Raw genomic sequence first — 21,133 nt, forward strand, 5'->3', positions numbered from 1 at the left:
AATTTTTTTTAAAGATTAATTTTTATTATTTTTTTTTATTGGAAAGGTGGATATACAGAGAGGAGAGACAGAGAGGAAACCAAAAAATTAAGTTTCAGCCATGTCCAAATCACTTATATAGAAAATTTTTGAAATAAAATACTAAAGAGATGGCTGGCACAGATGTTGTTAAGAGTTAGGGAAGTGGGATGTTGTATGATTGGTTATATCGTTTCTCATCTCTATGTGTTTTTTCTTTATTTTTGACATTCTTTACATAGTTAATTAGGGCACATAGGGTCAAAGGCTACAGGAAAGTGGGTATGACTATTATTTAACCATTTTTTTTTTCTGCATCTTGGTCTAAGGGGGAGATAAAAGGAGAAGCCCAAGCCATGCTCCCACCCATCCCAGTTCCCTGATGTGGGGCATGCTCTGAGGGTCCTGCTCCAGTGGTTTTAATAGTTCAACAGTTATGAACTGCTGCCAATCGTGCCATTCGAAGCACGATGAAGTCGCTGCACAATCCACTGATTGACATAGTCCACCTTAGAGTCTCTGCCCAGTTTTTCACTGCCAGCATATGGCTGGGGTAGTTGATTGATTTGTTTGTTCTGTCCTTGATTTGTTGTGGTGCCAGGTATCGCCTGCAGGTTCTGATGGACTGCCATATCCTCCATGTACACCTGGTTATGCTCTGCACTGCTCCGTCTGAGCCTCTGAGGAGGCTTGGTTCTGTTGCTGTACTCCATGGCAGACCATGAATCCTCCACTTCTCTTCATGTTTAAGGATCTGAGTCCGGCAGTTTGATTGGAGAGATCACCAAAGAAGCTTTGTCTGAGGTGAACCCAGACCTGATTCTTGGGTGTACTTGCAAGTACAGGGCTTGGCACCGTCCATCGCCCTAAGCAGCTGGTGGTTGCAATTTGCTGGGTGTATTCTGTTTCCAGTCCTGTCATCCACTGGAACCAATGGGTGTTGGAGTCCAGCCCGATCCTGCCCACAACACTCTCAATCCCCATGCAAACCAGTAGGAGCTGCAGCCTAATAGGAGCAACCCACAATAACCCCTACCAGGCCTGCCCCCTGCCCTTGTTCCCGTGCTTGCCATTATGTGCAGCAGACTAGCCCAGTCTGTCCCACATCCCATTCAGCTCTCATACATGTCAATGGTCATTGAAGCCTAGTTCAACCAAATCAACTCCACTATTTAGCCCACACACATGCTGGTTGGTGCTGTTCTGTCCAGCTACCACTGCCATTGTCCTGGTTTTCATGCTCTCCAGTGGGAGTGGTAACCCAGGGGGAGGTTCCCACTTTTTCCTTCCTAGGCCACTTCCACGTCTGGATCATGCACTTTCCGGATGATTCTGTAAAGGTATGATTCATTATTAAGGAGTAAACCAAAAACCATTGTTTTTTTTTTACAATGAAAAAAATAGTTTCATATGTTTAATATGTAGTAATTATGTGCCTCTATGCATATGGTAAAAATATGGTAGACTAGGGTCTCAGTATGATGACTCAGTGGCTAAATTCTTACCTAGCAAGCACTGGGATCCCATTGGCTTGTGTTCTGACTGTTCTGCTTGATGGAAAATAGAGTAGCTGACCACAAACCAGCACCCATACAGGATCATAACACTTACAAGGCAAGGATTTAGCCACTTAGCCATTGTGTCAGGTTCAAAACTTCTGATTTCTGTAATTGTTATTACTTCCATAAATAATGATTTAATTGTTCAAATTTCACAGACAAGTTTGTTTTCTATAGCATTGAAATGAATGTGGAAAATAATCAACAGAGTGGAAATAAGAGTTATATAGTTATATTTTGTAATTTATTTTGTCTATATAAAGTGATCAAATTTCACATATTTCACAATACATATTTTGGATACTAGTGATATTTTCCACCTTACCCTCCCTCCTGCATGCATTCCCCATACCATCCTTCTACCATACTTATTCAACTTTAATTTTAGTAATGATACATTTTCATTTCACTTTCCCATCTCATGCTTAATGCTCCGATAGAATGATCAAAGAATTTAACAAATACCAAGTAGGAAAAAAAGTCTATCACTCCTCAACAGTGTTGACATAGGCTGTAAGCCATAGTCAAATCTTAAATCTTAAATCTTAAAATGTCAATCTCACTCATATGTCCTACACTTTTGTACTATGTGTATCAGTTATCCTGAATCAGGCAGACAACATACTTTTGGTTTTGGAACTGGCTTATTTTACCAGATATTATGATTTCCAGTTGCATCCATTTAGTTACAAAAGACATTTCATTCTTTGCTTTGGCTGAGAAGAATTCCATAACATTTATCCAGAAATGGCTGAGTCACATGGTAGATCAATGTTCAGATTTGAGACTTAGTTCTGGACTAGATTATTGCCTGAGCACACAAGGAGCTGCCCTCATCTACACTGCTAAACATAGGCAGACAGCAAAGTACCACATGACTGTGTCATAACTTTCCATGTAAAGTGGTAGAACCCAGCACTGCAGATTCTATGAGTCCCATCTCTCACCTGATCCTGCTGATTGATACAGATTTGTCCTGGCAGCTGACAGAGATCCACAACCAGTTGGGATAGGTTCTTTTTTGGTGTGTGTCATTGATGGCTGAATGGAAGATGGTATTTACCCACAATGTTGTATAAAACCTCTTATCTATGAAATTGTAGTGCCCCAGCTTAATAATAGCCTTGATGGCAAGGCGCTGTCTTTATAACCTTTTCTCTATCTTTGATCACATACTAGGGAAGCACATGACTATTTCTTAGAACAAGACTGTTTCTTGGAACTCAGATGCTAAAACCCCAAACTGAGCACATCCTAACAAACCCCAGCCCCAGGCCAGCACCTCTGGGTGGAAGCATTCAACCTTCCCCAGAACCATGGGTACTCCAAGGCCTCCAGCTGATCAGATTCATACAGTAGGGCCCAGCACGACAGCTCAGTGGATAATTAAAGGAACAAGGACACAAAACAACACAGACCCTGTCAAGGCTATGATTCATAGTCAAACCACAAAGCCAACAAAACTCTTAGGTATCCTCATGTGCTTGTTCCTTATGTGGATGTGTTTAAATGCTCCAGGGTTGTATTTGGTAGCATTTTAATCGGATTTTAACTGGATATCCCTATTCTTTAATAAGAAACTAATTTTATATTCTTTAAGCTTACACTTTTTTTTAATCATTATTTTTATCATTATTTTATGACACAGCTCCATAGGATCTGGGATTTCCCTGACGCCCTCCTCAAATCTACTCCTCACCGAGTTCCCCTATATTATTATAATGCTATAGTTCTTCAAAACCAGTCATAAGTCTATCAACGTTGTCATGGACAATGACAGGGAGCCCCAAATCCTATTGTCAAGATAAATTTAAGTTTCATTGGAAGTCCATCTTTGATCTGAAGGTAGAGATGCATATTGCGTTATATCCTCACATCTGGACATGAAAGTCTCCATCGCACAATAACTATACCTCCCTTTAAATGAAAAACCATAAAGCAAAGTCAAAGAAATTTACAACTCCATGAAGTTAAATAGCATACTTCTGAGTGACTAATGTGTCACTGAAGAAATGATAAAGGAAATCAAGAACCTTCTTGAAGAAAATGATGCCATGTATGACCTATGAGTGAGTGAAGAATTTAATACGAGGAAAAAAACTGTTTTGAAGAAATGAAATTAAAAAGAAAAACATCAAAATCCATGAGTTTCTTGTTCTTTCACCGTATCTATAAGTATTGCGCCCATGACGTCTTGAGCACTCAAGTCAGTCATAAGATTAGAATCAACTTCTCTGAACTCATGTTAATATTGATATTATGATCTCCCTCACTGTTTCACAAATGTTCTTAATGGAACCTAGAACAATATTTTCAAGGAAGTTTGCAGTGCACTTTGCTAAGAATTGTTAGAGAAATTACTGTCTTAATGCAGGCTTTGCCTTTTGAAATGCAATTTTTAAACATGAGATTTGAAACACAATTATACATTACACTTAAGGAGGATTAGTCCTTGCAGCTGCACCTGAGAGAGCAGCAGAAAATGGTCTAAGTACTTTAATCCTTTCCACTCATGTTGTCTCCTCCCTGCTTTGGACACTGGCATCCCAGTTCACAGTACCTGGTTCAAGTCTCAGCTGTGCACACTGTTAGGCAGCAGGTAGTGGCCTGAGCACTGGGTCACTGCAGCCCATATGGGAGCACAGGCTTGGAGCTCTTGGCTCCTGGTTTCGGCCTGGTCCTGCTCCAGCTGCTGCAGGTATTTGGGGGAGAGGTGCAGCAGATGAAAAGATCTTCTGAATATCTCTGCCTCTCTTCTCTTTATCCATCCCTCTGCTCTTAAAATAAAATGAATATAATTTTTTAGCAAACATTTGTGGAAAAACTGTATGGATTGTTAGGAAGATGTTATTTTGGATTCGTAAACTGAAAAAATGCTTAGGCTCTCTGGCCATCAGGGAAATACAAATTAAAGGCTACTTTGAGATTCCACTGAACTCCAGTGAACTGCCATATGACTCAACTATCCCCCTTCTGGGAATATAACCAAAGGAAATCAAATCTGCATGTGAGAAAAGGACCTGTAATCTTACACTTCCAGCAGCACAATCTAAAATAGCAGAATTGTGGAAACAACCCAGATGCCCGTCAAAAGAGGAGTAAATAAAGAAACTGTGGTGTATCTACCTATTGGAATACTACTCAGTCATTAAAAAGAATGAAATACTGCTATTTGCAACAAAAATGGTCCCAAGAAGAGATCATTATGCTCAGTAAAGCAAGTCAATCCCCAAACAATACCATATGTTCTTTCTGATATACAACCTTTATTGAAAATATGAAATCAATAGTCCTTTCAATTCTGTTTTTGTTACATCTCAGGGGTTTTGATATTTTTGTTTTGGTTTTCATTCATTCAAAAAGTTTTTGTGTTTCCTATTAATTTCCTCAGTGACTTATAGGTCATGCAGTAGCATCATTTGCATTAGGAAGATCTTTGATTTTCATTTCTTCAGCTACATATTGGTCATTCAGTAGCATGTTATTTAACTTTATGGTGTTGTAAATTTTTAAACTTTATTTCTGTTGTTGATTTTGTTTTGTGGCTTTTCATTTAAGGGAATGCATAGTAACTGTGTAAAAGAGACTATCATATCCAGATGTGAAGATACAACTCAGTATGCTTCTCTACTTCCAAATAAAAAAGATGGACTTCCAATGCAATTGTTGAATATATTTTGACAATAGGATGCTGGACTCTCTGCCATTGTTCATACCTACAATGTCAGGATGCACTTAAATAGCAGAATGATGGACTTAGGACTGTTTATGAAGAACTATAGTACTATAAAAATATAGGGGAAATCATTCAGGGGAGTGGATTTGAGGAGGGAATCAGAGAAATCCCAGAGACTATGGAACTGTATCATAAAATAATAAAATAAATAAATTTAAAAAGAACCAGTTTTTTCTTTTCCCTTTTCAGACTTTTGAATTCCAATTCAAGATTTGTAATATCTTCCTGGTACTAGAACTAATGAGCTGTGGTTGGTTTTCATTCGGAGTGATTTTTCTAGGTAGGACCTCTTTCAATGTATGGCTTTATTGAACTCAGCAACATTGACATCTGAGCTTCTTATGAAGTATGCTGAGTGGTGAAAGCATCAGATGGCCGGCTGGTCTCTGGACTGCTTTCTGCTTGAACTCCTGTTTCCATCACAGTGTTACTGGCTGCAGCGATGCAAGCAGTAGTTTTGTTTGATAGTCACCTAATGATTTTCTGCAGGTTGCAAATTATCTCTACATTTTTGTATAGTTTCTTGTCTTTCAAATTCTCCACTAGTCTTGAACATCTGTTTTGCAGGTTGATTGCTGTCCGAGCTCTACTCTCTTGGTGCAATTCGTTTTGTTTTGTTTTGCTTTTCATTCACTTGTTGGTCAGAATGTTTCCAGCATTTGAGCTGTCTGACCAGCTGCCTCACTCAACATTTGGACTCACTTAGTTTTTTATTTTGCTCTGCCATCTGCTCTTCTGCATTAGAAAGTGTAGGTTTTCTGATAATTTCACGCCTATAGATACAGATAGGATGTAGCAATAGGGCCTGTAACAGTAGCTGTATCTCTTGCTTTCATTGTTTAGGTTCAGCTGCCTCGAGGCAGCTATAGGGAGACAGGCAGCTTAGGCTCCACTCCCACTGTAACTGCTGCCTCAGAAGGTTCATGCTTCTTTAGACCTGGCTGTGATGGGCTGCTACTCAGCCTAATACTCTGCAGAGTTATGTGGTATGCAAAATATAAAAGGCTTGGCTATAAAAACTACTGCCCCAAGATACTGGAATGGGCAGGTTCTGAGAATAGGGTAAATATGGAATGCTTCATGAAGGTCCTGCTTGTGCAGGGGTTGTGCTAATCTTCTCTGTATTGTTTCAATTTTAGTATATGTGCTGCCAAAGTGAGCCTGGTTTCTTTCCTTGTAGTGATAAACCAAAGATCTGCTTGCTTCAAAATCTCTGCTACTGGCTCCTGTCTCTTGTCAGACTTCACAAAATTGAAAAGTGTTAGAACATTGCCCTGGATTAGTCCTTGGTTTAAAGAAACGTTGTTGGTTTGATCTGTTATTTAAAGCACTAAAACTTTCTTCACATGAATAAGGATATTTTTCTTCCTTATCCCTTGCATATTCACTGAAGTACTGTATTTAATTTCATTCATGAACCTTTCTTTTGTGTATACAACTTTGCAATTTATTTAGCAAAGTGGCTTGTCTTTTGTGTTGTCTTCCCAAAGCTTAATATTCTTTATAAAAGCGAAAGATGTCTCATTACTTCTTTTAGCGCAACATTTGGAAGCGATCATTGGATTTTTAATTGCTCAAATAATAGGAGTTCTATCTCAGGAACTAAGCAGGATCAGGACAGGGATAGAGAGAGAGAAACAATTAGCTACTGGAGCAATCATAAGGAAAACAAAATTTCTGGATCCAGTGCATGGTAGTATGTGGCTATAGTGTGTGGTAACATCAGATATCATTGAGTACTGGCCACCATAACAGACATAATAAAGGTGAGAAAAAGTGAAGATATTGTGTAAACTACAAAATATGATACACAAAGTAAGAATATGGTGAAATTGCAGCAATATATTCCTTGAAAACGTTTTCACAGATTTTAATTTTTTAAAACACAATATTATGATGTTCAATATTAGAGCAAAATGAGATAAACTTTTACTTACCTAAAATTGTTTTCTTACATGTAAATTGATTAAAATTTTCCATTAAAGGACATTGCATTAAAGGACGGATTTTTTTTTTTTAAATATCCGTCATATGCCTCTCCAGGACGTTAGTTCATTCCTTACAACACACATAAAAGATGATTAAGAAAGGGATTCCAAATCAATGAAAACAAAATAATAGCAGAGGAGTAAGAAATTTACCAGACAAAATAGACATTAAACAAAAACTGCAAGAGTTTTTAAAGATGGACATTTTAGAATCATGAAAGAGTGTTATCAACTAGAGGTTATAATTTAAAATACTTGTATACGTACCTCTCAGTAGAGCATACAAATGTACACAGAAAAATATTAAATGATCTAAAGAGAGAGAGAGATTGCATTGCAATGGTTAGGGACTTGGATACATCACATTCAATAATGAACAGATGATTCACCCAGGAAATAAGAGGGAAGTAGCTAGCATTGGTGGTGCAGAGCATAATGCAGGTCCCGCAAGGCTAGTCCACTGTATTTACTCTGCTTTCATTCCTGGATGTTCCATTTGTGATCCAGCTGTGCACTAATAGCCTGGAAGAAGCAGTGGAGATTGGCACAGTATGAAGTTTGAACATTGTTCTATTGAGTCCTATATAAAAAAGTAAATAAGTTAGAAAGCTGTAGAAATCGATATAAATACATATGAGAATTTAGCATATGATAATATGTACATGCCAGATCACTGAAATTGGGTAAGTATGTGGGATTAGGTTCACCACATGGTCATCTAGAATAATAATGTTGAGAATCTATTTTTGTATGATACTGAAATAAAACTCAATATAGCCAATAATTCAAAAAAGATACTGAAAATATGTAGCTAGTGGAGAAACCACAGGAAAGTGATTATAACTGAGAATGGGGAAATATTATCACACTGTACCAAAAACTTTAGAAGCTGTCAGAGAAGAGATACTGACACAAACACAGGAAAAATTTTTGGCACTCATACAAAGATAAAGTTTTTGGTGAAAAACGATTCTTCATGGTCAAGAATCTGTTTGCTTCTGATGTAATGGCAGGTTCTCAACACAGAGTCATATGCCTTAAAATTAATGGTGGATGCTGAATATTATCTGCAGTATAGAGAATTTTATTTTCCTACCAAAAATTTAATATTTTTAAAACAGTTTCTTAAAATAAAGTATTCAATGCAAGAAATGCACATAAATGTATAAATCCCCTCATGGCTAATATACTAATTAAAAGCAGAACAGAGCTTTCATGCTTTCCCCTTCTCTGTATTTTTTTATTTTTAATGTGAGAAAGAAGAATACACTCTTATTTGTAATGTAGGTGTCAGTGACACGATATTTATAATTATGTGCTGACTAACCTGCCGTCCACCCAATCTTTATACTCTCTATATTAGCTATCGCAGATAATAAGAAAAAGTGGTATATGCCTGTATTGCTTTGCTTTAAAGAACTCACCTTGATTTCCAGCTGCATCTCTTCTGTTGTAGACATAATTTCATTATTTTTCATACCTGAATAATATTCCATAACACACACAATATGTCACAGTTTTTAATTCAATCATCAGTTGATGAGTGTTTAGGTTGCTTTCATATCATTGCTACTGTAAATTGAATCACTATGGTCATGGAAATGTATGCGATTCTTTCACATGCTGAATTTTGCTGGGGTCCGTGCAGTAGGTGTGGATGACAGGAAGGTGTGAGGAGAACAGCTCTCCTGCTTGGCAGGGTCCTGGGGAGCTTCCAGCTGTTTGGCAGGGCCTGGCGGATTTCTCTCTGACCACCTTGACTCAGTCTCACCCCCTTTTTGCATGGACATTCAAGCACCCCACTGAATTCTGTAATCTATTGAGGTATTGTTTGCCCCTGTGAGATGGGTTTGGCAACCAATGTGAGCTTGAGAGTTAATGTTGTTGATAATGTCTTGGTGAGTGGGCCTTTAACTGTGCATAGGCGTACAATTAAGCCCATGCTGTTTATGGACACCTTATTGTGTGCCTACCCATTGCTCTGAAATCTGGTCCAGACATATAGCATGCTTCTGGGAAACAGCTTAATAAGAATTTTTCAAAGTAATGAAAGTGATGGAAGTATGGGCAGAAGCTGCTATGGCAAAAAATATAGTTACTGTGAATTTAAAGGTTAGCCTGCGCTTGCAACTCTTTAGAGCGTAGAAAATGTAGCTGCTTTAACTGCTTTTACAATTTTTTATTAGAGGAATTATAGGGTGATTTTATTAATATTGTAGAGATAGGCTTTTGATTATTGTTTGATTGTTTATAGGGTTATAGAGCCTGTAATTGTGGGGGGGATCTATTAATGAAACTTTTGTCTTGGATTTTTACGTTTTTTCCTTGTAACATATTTCTCCCATTAAATGATGGGCAAGTTGTGGGAATAGAACTGCGGTAGGAACGTATTACTGATTAGCAAGTAATCGCATGTGCCTTGGCCTTAGAGTCTTGGCTGTCACCCAATGGCCACTAACGAAGAATGAATAATGGCTTGCTTTGAAGAAAATGATTATGGTAACTTACAGAGTTATCTTTATGAGCACCTAATTGACCATGAAGTAAAAATTAATTGAACATTTGTACATGCTCGCTTAGTTCTGAAGTCAAACATAGTAAAATCAAACGTTTATGTAGAGGCTTGTGTTGTTTCTAAGTAAATATAAAAACGACAGCTTCTTCTTGAGCTGCAGCAAGAAGGCACCAAGTGATAGTGTCTATATCTTTTCTTATCGCTGACTCCACGCACCCTTCTCGAGCTCCGAACTCAGCTGGAGCTGGACTCCAGCAGATTTTATCACCTTTGGATAATTTCTGGCTGTGGGATAACTGGTTTGCATGCTAAATATGTTTTTAGTTTTCTGTGGAATCTCCATACTACTTTTAAGACTGGCTCTATCAAATTGCATTTCTACTAACAGTTTGTATTAGGATACTTTTTCTCTACAACCTCACCAAAAACTTATTTTGTTTTAATTTTGAGTACTTATTGTTCTAATTGGAGTATAGAGATGTCTTATTGTGGTTTTTTTTGGGTGTCCCTGTTGGCAAGTGTTTCTGAGCGTTCTTCTCATATATCTCTTGACTATATATATGTCAAATGAAAAACATGAAAAATAACTGCACGTGTCTTTGGACCATTTCTTAGCTGGGATTTCTTAAACACATATTCTGGATATTATTATTTTATCCGATTTGTATTTTTGAGTGCTTTTGTTGCTCTTTCACTCTGCTATTTTTTTTTCTAATAGACTTTTTAAAAATAATCTGTGTATTTGAGTTTGGAAAGACACAGAGAATGATATGGCAGGGAAGAGATAAACAGATAGAGAGAGGCAGAGAGAAAGAGAGAGAGAGAGAGAGAGAGAGAGAGAGAGAGAGAGAGAGAAAGTCCCATGAGTTGGCTTACTTCCCAAATGTCTGCAGTGGTTGAGGCTTGCTTGGGGCCTGAAGATAATACAGTAGGCACTCACACACCCACTAATATGTTGCATACATTAAAATTGTATTTTCTGCTTCCCATTACTCTTTGAAAATGAATCAATGAAGCTTCACCTATATCACTGTTAAGAATATGGAGCTCAGAAACAAGTTTACCAAGTTCTCAGACCTTCATGCCACCTTATCTCTGTGACTCTACGGCAGCCAATATAATGGTAACCAATGGGCCTATTTGTTTGGATAGAGGCATGCATCTCTGTTATGTAACTGTATGACTCAATGTTACTGTTGTCTGCAAGAAAGTGGAGGGCTTGTTTGGGTACAAATACTGCCTTGTAGTCCTGTCAGCTGCCATGGAGAAGGAATTGTGTTCCTGTGTATGGAACACATTTGTGAATAAAACACCATGAACTTGTATAAGACTCATAAGTTATTCTTTAATCTGGATGAACCTGGACTTGGTCTCCCTGGGTCAAGTCACCAAATCATGTGTACTAAAGGCTCAAACAAGCTTCTTTTTATCTCAATGTTCTCTTTGGACCCTCTCCAGTTGACACACATGGTTCTCTCATTTGTATAGCAGGATGTTGTTGAATCATAAGTTCTAATCTAAATATAATAGTATATATCTCATAATTCAAAAGAGATGCAAAATGAAAGGCAGAATTTGAGTATGAGGGAGTCTTTTAGCTATATCCCAAATCTGAAATCATTTTCCATATCAAGACTATTAAAAAGTTTAGAGCAGAGTTTTCATGTGATGAGTTAAATGTTGAATTTATTTTAAAGATGAGCAATCTTCCTTTCCCCTGTGGGCCCTTTACAGGAAAAAGACTGCAATATCCAAGTAAGATACATCTCATTGCTTTTCTCTTTGATCCTAGTTCTTGTACTTGCTTATCTCTCTGTGATCTTCACTTGCAATTTTTCACCTGGTAGGGTTGGACATGCCCATTGGTGGAGGGTCAAGAGAACCGCAAGTTATTTTAGATTTGTCCTGCTGAAGTGACCTGGCCCAGTCATAATTCAAAAGAGATGCAAGATGAAAGGCAGAATATGAAAGTGTCCTTTAACTCTCAAGTCCTCTAATTCTTAGGTCACTTTCCAAATCAAGACTCTTAAAAAGTGTAGAGCTGATTTTTCATGTGATGAGTTAAATGTTGAATTTATTTTGAAGATGACTAATCTTCCATTTATCCCCAAGTGGGCCTTTTATAGGCAAAAGACTGAGATGTATATGAGGGACACATCTTGTTGCTTCTCTGTTTACACCTAGCCCTTGTATTTGCTTACCTCTATGTGGTCTTCCTCTGTGGTTTCTCACCCTGTAGGGTTGGACATATCCCTGGGTGGAGCGTTAGGAGAACAGCAAGTTATATTTCAAATTGCTCTCCTGAGGTGACCTGATCAGCTCTATCTAAAGTTGACAGTATGATAAAATTGAATCCAATTGATTTTGTAAAAATTCATGCCAATCCTTTTTATTTCAAGCCATGAAAATTATTTCCCACTGTTTACAGCACTCCAGTATTATTCTTCATAGCAAAGTTTGCAGTACTATCAAATACATGTTGCACAGAAGAATGACATTTATTTACATACTGAGCACCATTCTTTTTCCGTCTATCTAAACTGCTCATCTTCCATTGCCTACCTTACAATAGTGGAGTGGTAAGAAAAATTCAAACAGAATAGTTGCTTGCTAAATTGTGGACTCTGTAATATAAATTTCAAATGTTTCAATAAGATTTTCCTTACATGTTCATTTCCATATTGACTCTTCCTAATGAGACTGACCACTCCTATTATTTTTTTCACCTTTCTACTTGCAACATGGAAGGATCCAGAGTCAATAATAATAATGATAGAACTACTGTGTACAAGATTTCCTCTTTCTTAATATACTAAAGGCTTCTTGTGAGCAAAAACAATCTGGTTAGCAAAACCTTTATATATATATATGAGAGATACATATACATATATATATATATATATATATATATCACTAGCATTGGTACAATGAAAGTCTTATTGTCTAGTCAATTACAATATCATCATAGAGATAGAGCATAAGGGCAATTTCTCTGAATCCCAGGAAGGAAAACATAGGTGGGAATAAAATATGCTCACCATCATAGTCAAGGTGTGGGAGATACGAACATCTATGGTTGTCTGATTCACAGCAAATAGTTCTTTCAGTTTACTTCTATGGAACATCTGACTCATTATCCTGTGATGAACAACTGGCAACTTATACGAAGAGAAATTTACATAAGCACAATTTCCTGAATTGTTTTTATGCAGATAAAGTCTTTCTGTAAGGATATTATTTTTTTCCAAACTCAGAGAAGACGATAAAACTTGAGGGAGCATAGCTTGCTGCTTCAGAACCAAGCTACTTCTACCACATAACTGGACATGAGTGTCAGAGTGATGTAGTTTGAGAGAAGAATAAGGAGTGCTCTTTTCCATGCCTTCCACTAGAAAACAGATGTAAACAAGAGGTTTAAATAAGTTTAGAAAGAAATTGTTTCCAATATACCAACATTGCAAAGAAAAGCATTCAATAAGAAACATTCAGACAGAGAAGATGAGAAATTTATTAAAAATGTCTAGAAGATGATATAATCTCATTTCAGTCTTCGTTCTCTAAAAAAACCCCATAAAATAAACAAACAACAAAACAAAACAAAACAAACAAGGAAATTCAGCCTTAAGTAGCCTCCTAGTAGGTACTGGAGAGTCACGGAGGCATCCAGAGACATGAAGTTGAGAGCAAAGCAGAAAATCATGAAACAGGGGCAGTGCTCAGGTATATCTGACTAGCCAGGGCCATCTCTTCATCAGGGTCCAAAGGTGCTTTCTGACATCTCCAAGGTTTCCTGAGGAAAGCTGCTTCCATTTTCAGCCATCTCAGGGGTGTCATGTAGAGCCCTCTGGAGAACCTGTTTGAGGGTCTGTCTTCGCTGCTGCCGCTGAAAGGAGCCCACAAAGAAGTAAATGATGGGGTTGGCAGAGCTGTTAACACAGGACAGGAGAAGTGTAATAAGGTAAGAGTGGGGAGGGCAATCATATGAAAATTTTTTCTTCCACATTATGAGGGACCAATAAATGCCACAGGGCAAACCACAGAGGACGAAAATCAGCACTGTGAGCAGAAGGGTCACATATAGCCGGGTCAGTGGCAACTTCCGTGAGCTACAGAGGACCCTGAGCAGCAGAACCAGGCTAGACACAAAGAGCATCAAAAACAAAATGATCAGCAATGCTACAGCAATGGAGTTGTAGATTTTACACCAGTTATTGTTATCATGGCTAAACAGGATGCTACAAACGTTCATTTCCAGTATGCTCAGAGGAAGGCACAGGGCCCACAGCAGGGCACATGCCACAGCTGACAGGTGTCTGGGCCGGCGGCAGCGGTACCAGATGGGCCACAGAATGGAGAGGCAACGCTCAGTGCTAATGGCACTGAGCATGCTCAGGCCGGCGGTATAGGAAAAGGCTGATGCAGTGAGTAAGATGTTGTACGTAGGGGAAGGGATTGAGAAAAGATGTAAGAAATCGAATAAAAGCAGCATGGACACAATTACTTGGCAGCAAAGGAAGAGGAAGTCGGCTCCCGCTAGGTTGAGGACATAGATGGAGAAGGCGTTTCTGCGCATGTGGAAGCTCAGAAGGTAGAGCACAGTCATGTTTCCTGGTAACCCAACCAAGGCCACCATGAAGATCAGCAATTCCAGGATTAGGGTCTCCTTGTTACCTATTCGAATAGGGGTCTTATCAGTTCCATTCATTGTTTGTTCCATTTTGAAGACTGGAATGCTTGAATTTGTGCTCAGAAATCCACCAGTGGTGTCCCTGGGAACACAAATAAGGATTGAGAACCTGGTGCATGGCCTATTCTCAAGACCTCCAGCTATGTGGGGATTATTATCCCTGAGCCACAGGGGAGGGAACCAGAGAACTTCAGAGACTAAGCCATCAAGAAAAATGTGACAGTCCGGGAACCCAAATTCACACCTAGCTCACTTGATTCTAAATCCTGGAATCTGTCTTTTCCAGCTCTGAGCCTCTTCAGATGTGGAAACATCTATGGTACTGTCATCCTTAATCATAGTCTGAAAATAGAAGGAAAATATAAGACAACAGTGTGGGGCATAGACATGGCTGTGAATCCAGTTTTTCTGATCTTCTGAGGCAGAGATTTCTCCACAGGAAAATTTGGAAGCCTAACATATAACCGTGGCACTTAAATAAATTCAACGTGGAGAAAGGAGACCATGATTTTGGTTCCTGTGGAAATGTGAGCTCTGGATAGGACAGCTGGGGGTGGGGGGATAACCAGACTTCTTGGTGTTGCAGTTACTCAGTGGGTCAGCTTTCTGTGGACAAGGAGTGTTTTTCTCCTTTCTATTGTGTCTCTAGCTCCATTTGGGAGTCATAGTGGGTAGTCAAGTGATTTGTAATCAGCAAATGAGTGAATATTTTACACGTTAAATGTCATACAAAATTTTTAAATGAAGCGTATCAACAGAAAAATATGCATATCAATGACAAAGTTGTGTTTCTTCATGACAACATGGGAGTATGATGAAAAGAATTCCTTATCCCTCACAAAAGTCTGATGGTGGCTGTTGCCATGTCGCCAAACCAAGGAGAGACAGTATATGGATGTACTGAACATCTGGAAGAGCATGAGACCATAGTTTAGGGAAAGAATTCAGGAAGAATTAAATTTTCTGCACCTTGAGAAGTAAAAGTTAAGCTTTAGAAGAGATTAGAGAAAGAAAAGAGAAGAAGTGGAGTGCAAATCTGGTGGAGTAGAGGAGGTGAGTCAAGGGGATGTGTAAAGCACATTATTTATTGCCTTCTCCGTGAGGCATATACTTTAAATCCTCCTATTGGCTCTGCCCCCTGCTAGGTACTCTTTGGTCAAGTGTGCTTTGCTTATTAAACTCTTTGTGAAGAGGATTCAATGCAGAAGGCACGGAGATAGAAAGAACTTCTAATTTTGCAAGGCCTGGGTGAAGTGACAGATGTTCACGTGAATTCCAGCTTCGAAGGAGAATTTACTCCTACAGGTTTAATAACATCGGCCGAGTGAGTCCATATCAGGCATAATCGCACTGAATGCTCCTCAGAATGCTCTAGGTAACTATTATTGTTCTTTTCACTTTACAGTTCAGTAGACACACACAAAAAGATGTTGAATGATGGCCACCAGGTCTTGGGCAAATATGTAACAGAGGCTGTATTTGAATCCACAGGTCTGTGTCCAAGTTCTTATCCTTAAGCAGCTTTTAAACTGCATTGCTAAGGTTTTCTGACAATTACATAGGGAAAATCTCAAGAGATAGTGCAACAAACCAAATTCCAATGGGATATCAAAATTGTGGATTTTTAGAGCCTGAACAAATTTCAGAAGTACTGAGATATAGGATACAGGCATATAAGCAGAGGGGATGAGAAGCTAATGGGAAACAACCAAAAGAAGGGCCCGTTCCATCTTCACAATGGGGAGAGCTTGCAGGACAGCAGGCATCCACATGAACAGTGGGTGTGTCATCCACTGGGCGTGCAGAGTTGACATTAAAACCTTTATGCATCCATCACATGCACTTTTCATTTCACAAGCCCTAGTTAGCAGATGAAATGCAGAACAATCACAATCTCTGACCTGTCTGTCAATCTGAGCCTTATCATTGCACTGAACTCAGCTTACAACTCTTCTTCTTTTCTCTGTTTGGAGGGCATTCCATTCACAAAGCAACTAAATGATAAAATATTGTTGCTACATAGAAAAACCATGGCCCAGCATTGTGACACAGGTTATGCCTCTGTCTGCAACACCAGCATCCCATATAGGCACCAATTTGAAAGTTGGCTGCCCCACTTCTTATCCAGCTCCCTGCAAATGCACCTGAGAAATTTGTGGAGAAACACCCAAGTCCTTGGGACCCTACCCTCATGAGGGAGACCCAGAAGAAACTCCTGGCTCCTGATTATCACTAATCAAATTCATTTGTAAATGATAGGGCACTAAACACGCATTAATTGTCATGTTTCTCCTGTATCACTTTGTTAGAGTATATTCAGAGCATCTGGATCCAAAGTCTGTTGTTATTGCCTCTGATTTCCTTTTGTGTTTAAGTTGAAGCCAAATTGTATTACAGATACCTTTGAAGCATTTAAACAAATCGTTCACTAGACACTACTTACTGTGTGTTTATTATGTGTCAGGCATGGTTATAGGCAAAGAAGACACTGTGTGAACAACACACAAGATCAGGCATGTTCCTTTATATTCTGGAAGAGCTGAGTTAGCTCATGCAGGGCCTGTGTATTGGTGGGAGGGAGTTCTGAGATAGCCTTTCACAGCAGGTAGCCCTTCTTATAAACAACACCAGACACTTAGGAAGTTTTAAATTCTTATGAATCCCTCAGCCTCCTGTTCTTTCGTACTTTATTTGATTCTGCTTACCTCCAACATATTAAAAACTTGTTATTGTTTGAAATACTTTTTGTTCAAATTTATCCATAGGATTACCAATGTTTTATTATTCTTCCCATTTCACATCTCATATGTCTGAATTTATTCTCCATTGTTTCTTCTACACTTCCATATAGTGATTCAGTTTGTGCAATTTTGGAAAGTACTTCAACAATTTTTAAAATTAATTTAAGAAAATTCATGTAGAGTGAGCAAATTTTATTTACATATTTCACAATACAGATTTAAGTGTATAATAAAACTTCCTACCCTACACTCCCACTGACTCCCTTCCTTTGTTATTGCTTTTAAAAAAATTTTAACAATGGTTCATTTTCAGTTCACTTATAGAGTTAGTCATACATCTTCCTAGGCTCCTGAAATTTCACTCTAGAATTTTCATTTAAGAGGATTTGAAAAAACAGTGTGCACACAAAAATTTGAATTGCAAATGCTCATGTTGGCTTTCTAATTACCAGCTGGAAATTAAAGAAGGCAGTGTTGATGTGAAAATAACTCAGTTTCTGCCACTCATGTCACTCATGTGTGTTACTTAGATTGTATTCCCAGTTTCTGACTCCAGCATTGATACAATTCCAGCTGTTTCAGTCATTTGGGGACTGAACCAGAAGACACAAGTAAGTTCTCTCTCCAAAACTTTAATGAATATTTGGCTGTTTATAGAAGTAAAAACACAAAAGGAGTAATAAAAACTTAAGTAGACACTTCAACATACAGCAATAACCACTAAACACACAAATATATGCTCAAGTTCATCTCATTGCAGTAGTGCAAATTAAATCACAATGATATACTTAATATAAAATAATATCTTTAAAATTAAAAATTCTGACATTATCATATTTGTTGGTAGGATGTAGGGAATGTGCAAATTTCATATATTGCTGGAGAGAATGTGAATAGATAATCACTATGAAAAATCCTTGGACAATTATAGTCATAAATCTTATGCTCCTGAAATTTCAATAGATAAATTTCATTTAAGAGGGTAAGAAATGTCCTCCAAAATTTTTAACACTAACATTCACAACCTCTTTATTTATAACAACCAAAAATTTTAAAAGACACATGTCTGTCAAGGTGGAAATGATTATGTGTACAGTTTAATAATCCTATAAATGCTCCTTTGCAAAGCAATGGCATGGAAGTATCTCCAAATATATGCTTAATGAATGACAGGGATGGAAACTGCACACATTATTCAATTCTAAATATATGACCTTAAAAATCAGACAAAAAATCTTGGCTGTGGAATTAGTATTGACCTTCACAACAGCAGGAAAGATGAAGAGAAGCCAAGGAGGATTGTCAGAAACTGAAATTGCTTTATGGTTTTCTTGGGATTGAATCACGTGTGTATTCATTCACCAAATCAATCAAGTGAACATTGGCAATCTTTTCATATCATTCTCTCTTAATTATACTTTAATTATAAACAATAAGTTTTAAATGTACAAGATCAAAATCAAATATATATAGAACATTTGACGAGTATTTGTGTGTAATTGATTTGATACGATAAATTCTGTAAATTATTTGGCATAAAAAGCATATCTGACAGAGACCCTACCCTAGGAGCTTGCCAAGCAAAGGAATTTTCCAGAGAACACATCAACATGACGTACCCAATAGCAGCCCTGGTCTGGTGGAGCCCAGTCTGTGAGTGTTCCACTGCTTTTTCTCCAGTATATATGTATCAGTAATATAATATAATTATTGTGATATATTATATGTATATGTTACATAAAACTCCCCTCAAAAAATCTTCATGTGAACAGAGTCTGAGAAACCACCATGGACTGCAGAAATTGATATTTTCCCTCAAATATTGCTTCTTCAATGTCTGATGTCTGAGAGCCTCAATGTCAGGTCTAATAGATTTATTAGTCACGATTTTAATGAGTCTTGATTAGGATAGCCAGATTTACACTTTAAATAACAGGCACTATCATTTCCCACTTAACATTGTTTTGTATTTTCAATGCACTTTTTTTTTCAATGTTGCTGATTCTTTCATAAAATTGACATCAAGAGAAAAAAAGATGCAAATAGGAAGAAGAGTATCACTGGTGGAGATAATGTGAGAAATTGTTTCACAACCTCCGTAAAGGAAAGGACCAAGAACTGTCAGGACATAGATGATTTCCTTTCCATGCTTTTCTGCCTGGTAGGAACCAAAGGGGTAGTTTCAATGGACCTCATCTGTGGGATCCTTTCCCTTCTAGTCTCTGGTGGAATTGAATAGCTGGCAGGTTTACATATGAGAGTGAAGGCCTGAGGAGAAGTGTTTGGGTTTTTAACAACATCTCTTGACCATGTGCCTGTGAATATGGGTTGTCAGTGGCAGTGTTGCTCTGTATGCCTGGTGGTCCAACCCTGCAGTTCACGCTGTGGTTATATGTTCATGGAGTAATTATGCTTATTTGTAGTAACGGTTTATTTTCTTCTCCCTTTTTTAGCCATGAAAATTGTGCTTCACTATTGCTAGCCTTGGTGTGCTTGGCCACGCATTGTCACTCTACCTTAACTTCCCCTATAAATAGTCCTCCTCATGAAGTACTCCTCAGTTAGCACACTTTGGGTAACCTATTACCTTCTGGATCCCTACCAGATGTTTAAAGCAGGATAACTTTTCATTTATTTGAAGGGCAAATAAATTGATGAAGCCTGAGCTATCAAGAGCTCAGCTCCAAGATTCAAAACTTGCATGTCATTTTTCTCCTAAAATGAATATTAAGGTAGCCTCCTCTCTATGACTAGAGCTGAATGATTAGATGTAAGAAAGATTTGGAAAGAAATCAAAAGGGATCAAATTCTTGATACTATTTGGGACTCTCTAGTTGGGGCTGTTAGTTCCCAGTTTGTCAGAAGCTCCATTACCTCTGAATTTAGTACCTCAGTGTAGAAAGCAGGACCATGAAGTATGAGCAAAGCATGTAATTGAAAGTAGACATTTTGGATAAGGTGCTCTTACCTTTTCTGCTTCGTTCTCTCTGTAGTGTGAAGAGCTTTGTAGGCGACGAGCCTTCTCTGTCTTCCAAATTGGGAGATTCCTGCAGGAATTGGCATCAAAACTGGCCAAAAATGGAGGCTTATCAAATGTTTGAAGAACTTCTTTATTTCTTGTTCAGAGTCACAAAACAAATCAGAGGCCAGATTCAGCCACAAGCCTCACCAAGATGCTTCTCAGCACCTGCCCTGTTTACACTCACATATGAGCCTCTCCCTTCTTATACCATCCCATTAGGTTCACCATCCCGGAATTAATAGCTTTTTTGGACCTCCATTGCTAACCACAAGCTTAGGAAACAATAACAAACAATGTATTACTTGCATTTTTTGGCTTAGTAACTGTACAATAAGACATTTGAAGATTACCATGACCTGACTCTTCGTTTGGTCTTTGCAAATTTTCTTTATAGTGTTATTTTTTAAGTTTTATTTATTTGTTTTAATTGTTATTAACATTGTATTATGTGATACAGTTTTATAGGCACTGGGATTCCCCCCACCCCTCCCACAACCCTTGCCCCCATAGTGGATTCCTCCACCTTGCTGCATAACCACAGTTCAAGTTCAGTTGAGATTCCTTCATTGCAAGCATATACCTAGCATAAAGTCCAGCATCTTATTGTCCAGATAAGTTCAGTGGCCTCTTGGGGAGACCTTCTCTGGTCTGAAGGTAGAGCTAACAGAGTAAAGTTCCGGTCAGTTAAAAGCCCCAACAAAACCTCAGCATCAATATACAATGTTATGGAATTAGTTGACATAGTATTGAGTAAACAATATGTTAAAAATAATGCAAGTTCAATTCTTCAAAACACCTGGGTTGAGACAGTATCAATGACAGGTTCAAAAAGTAACAAACAACCAAACAAAAATTGCTCCCTAGTTG

General features: G+C 38.1%; 1 protein-coding gene and 1 pseudogene across 1 annotated transcript; both read right to left on the reverse strand.

Moving 5' to 3' along the window:
* Nucleotides 1–6,375: 6,375 nt before the first annotated feature.
* Nucleotides 6,376–6,474, reverse strand: LOC121161844 (annotated as a pseudogene).
* Nucleotides 6,475–13,567: 7,093 nt separating this feature from the next.
* Nucleotides 13,568–20,494, reverse strand: LOC121161821 (mas-related G-protein coupled receptor member X2-like). Its single transcript, XM_040988450.1, has 4 exons — nucleotides 20,451–20,494; nucleotides 20,213–20,360; nucleotides 14,757–14,845; nucleotides 13,568–14,585 (listed from the first exon to the last, which is right to left on the reverse strand). The coding sequence occupies exons 1-4, from the start codon at nucleotides 20,492–20,494 to the stop codon at nucleotides 13,568–13,570; spliced, it is 1,299 nt and encodes a 432-aa protein (XP_040844384.1).
* Nucleotides 20,495–21,133: the final 639 nt, after the last annotated feature.

The sequence above is a fragment of the Ochotona curzoniae genome, unplaced genomic scaffold (assembly GCF_017591425.1).
Source record: "Ochotona curzoniae isolate NIBS_2020 unplaced genomic scaffold, NIBS_Ocur_1.0 contig_4877, whole genome shotgun sequence".
Taxonomy (NCBI): Eukaryota; Metazoa; Chordata; class Mammalia; order Lagomorpha; family Ochotonidae; genus Ochotona; species Ochotona curzoniae.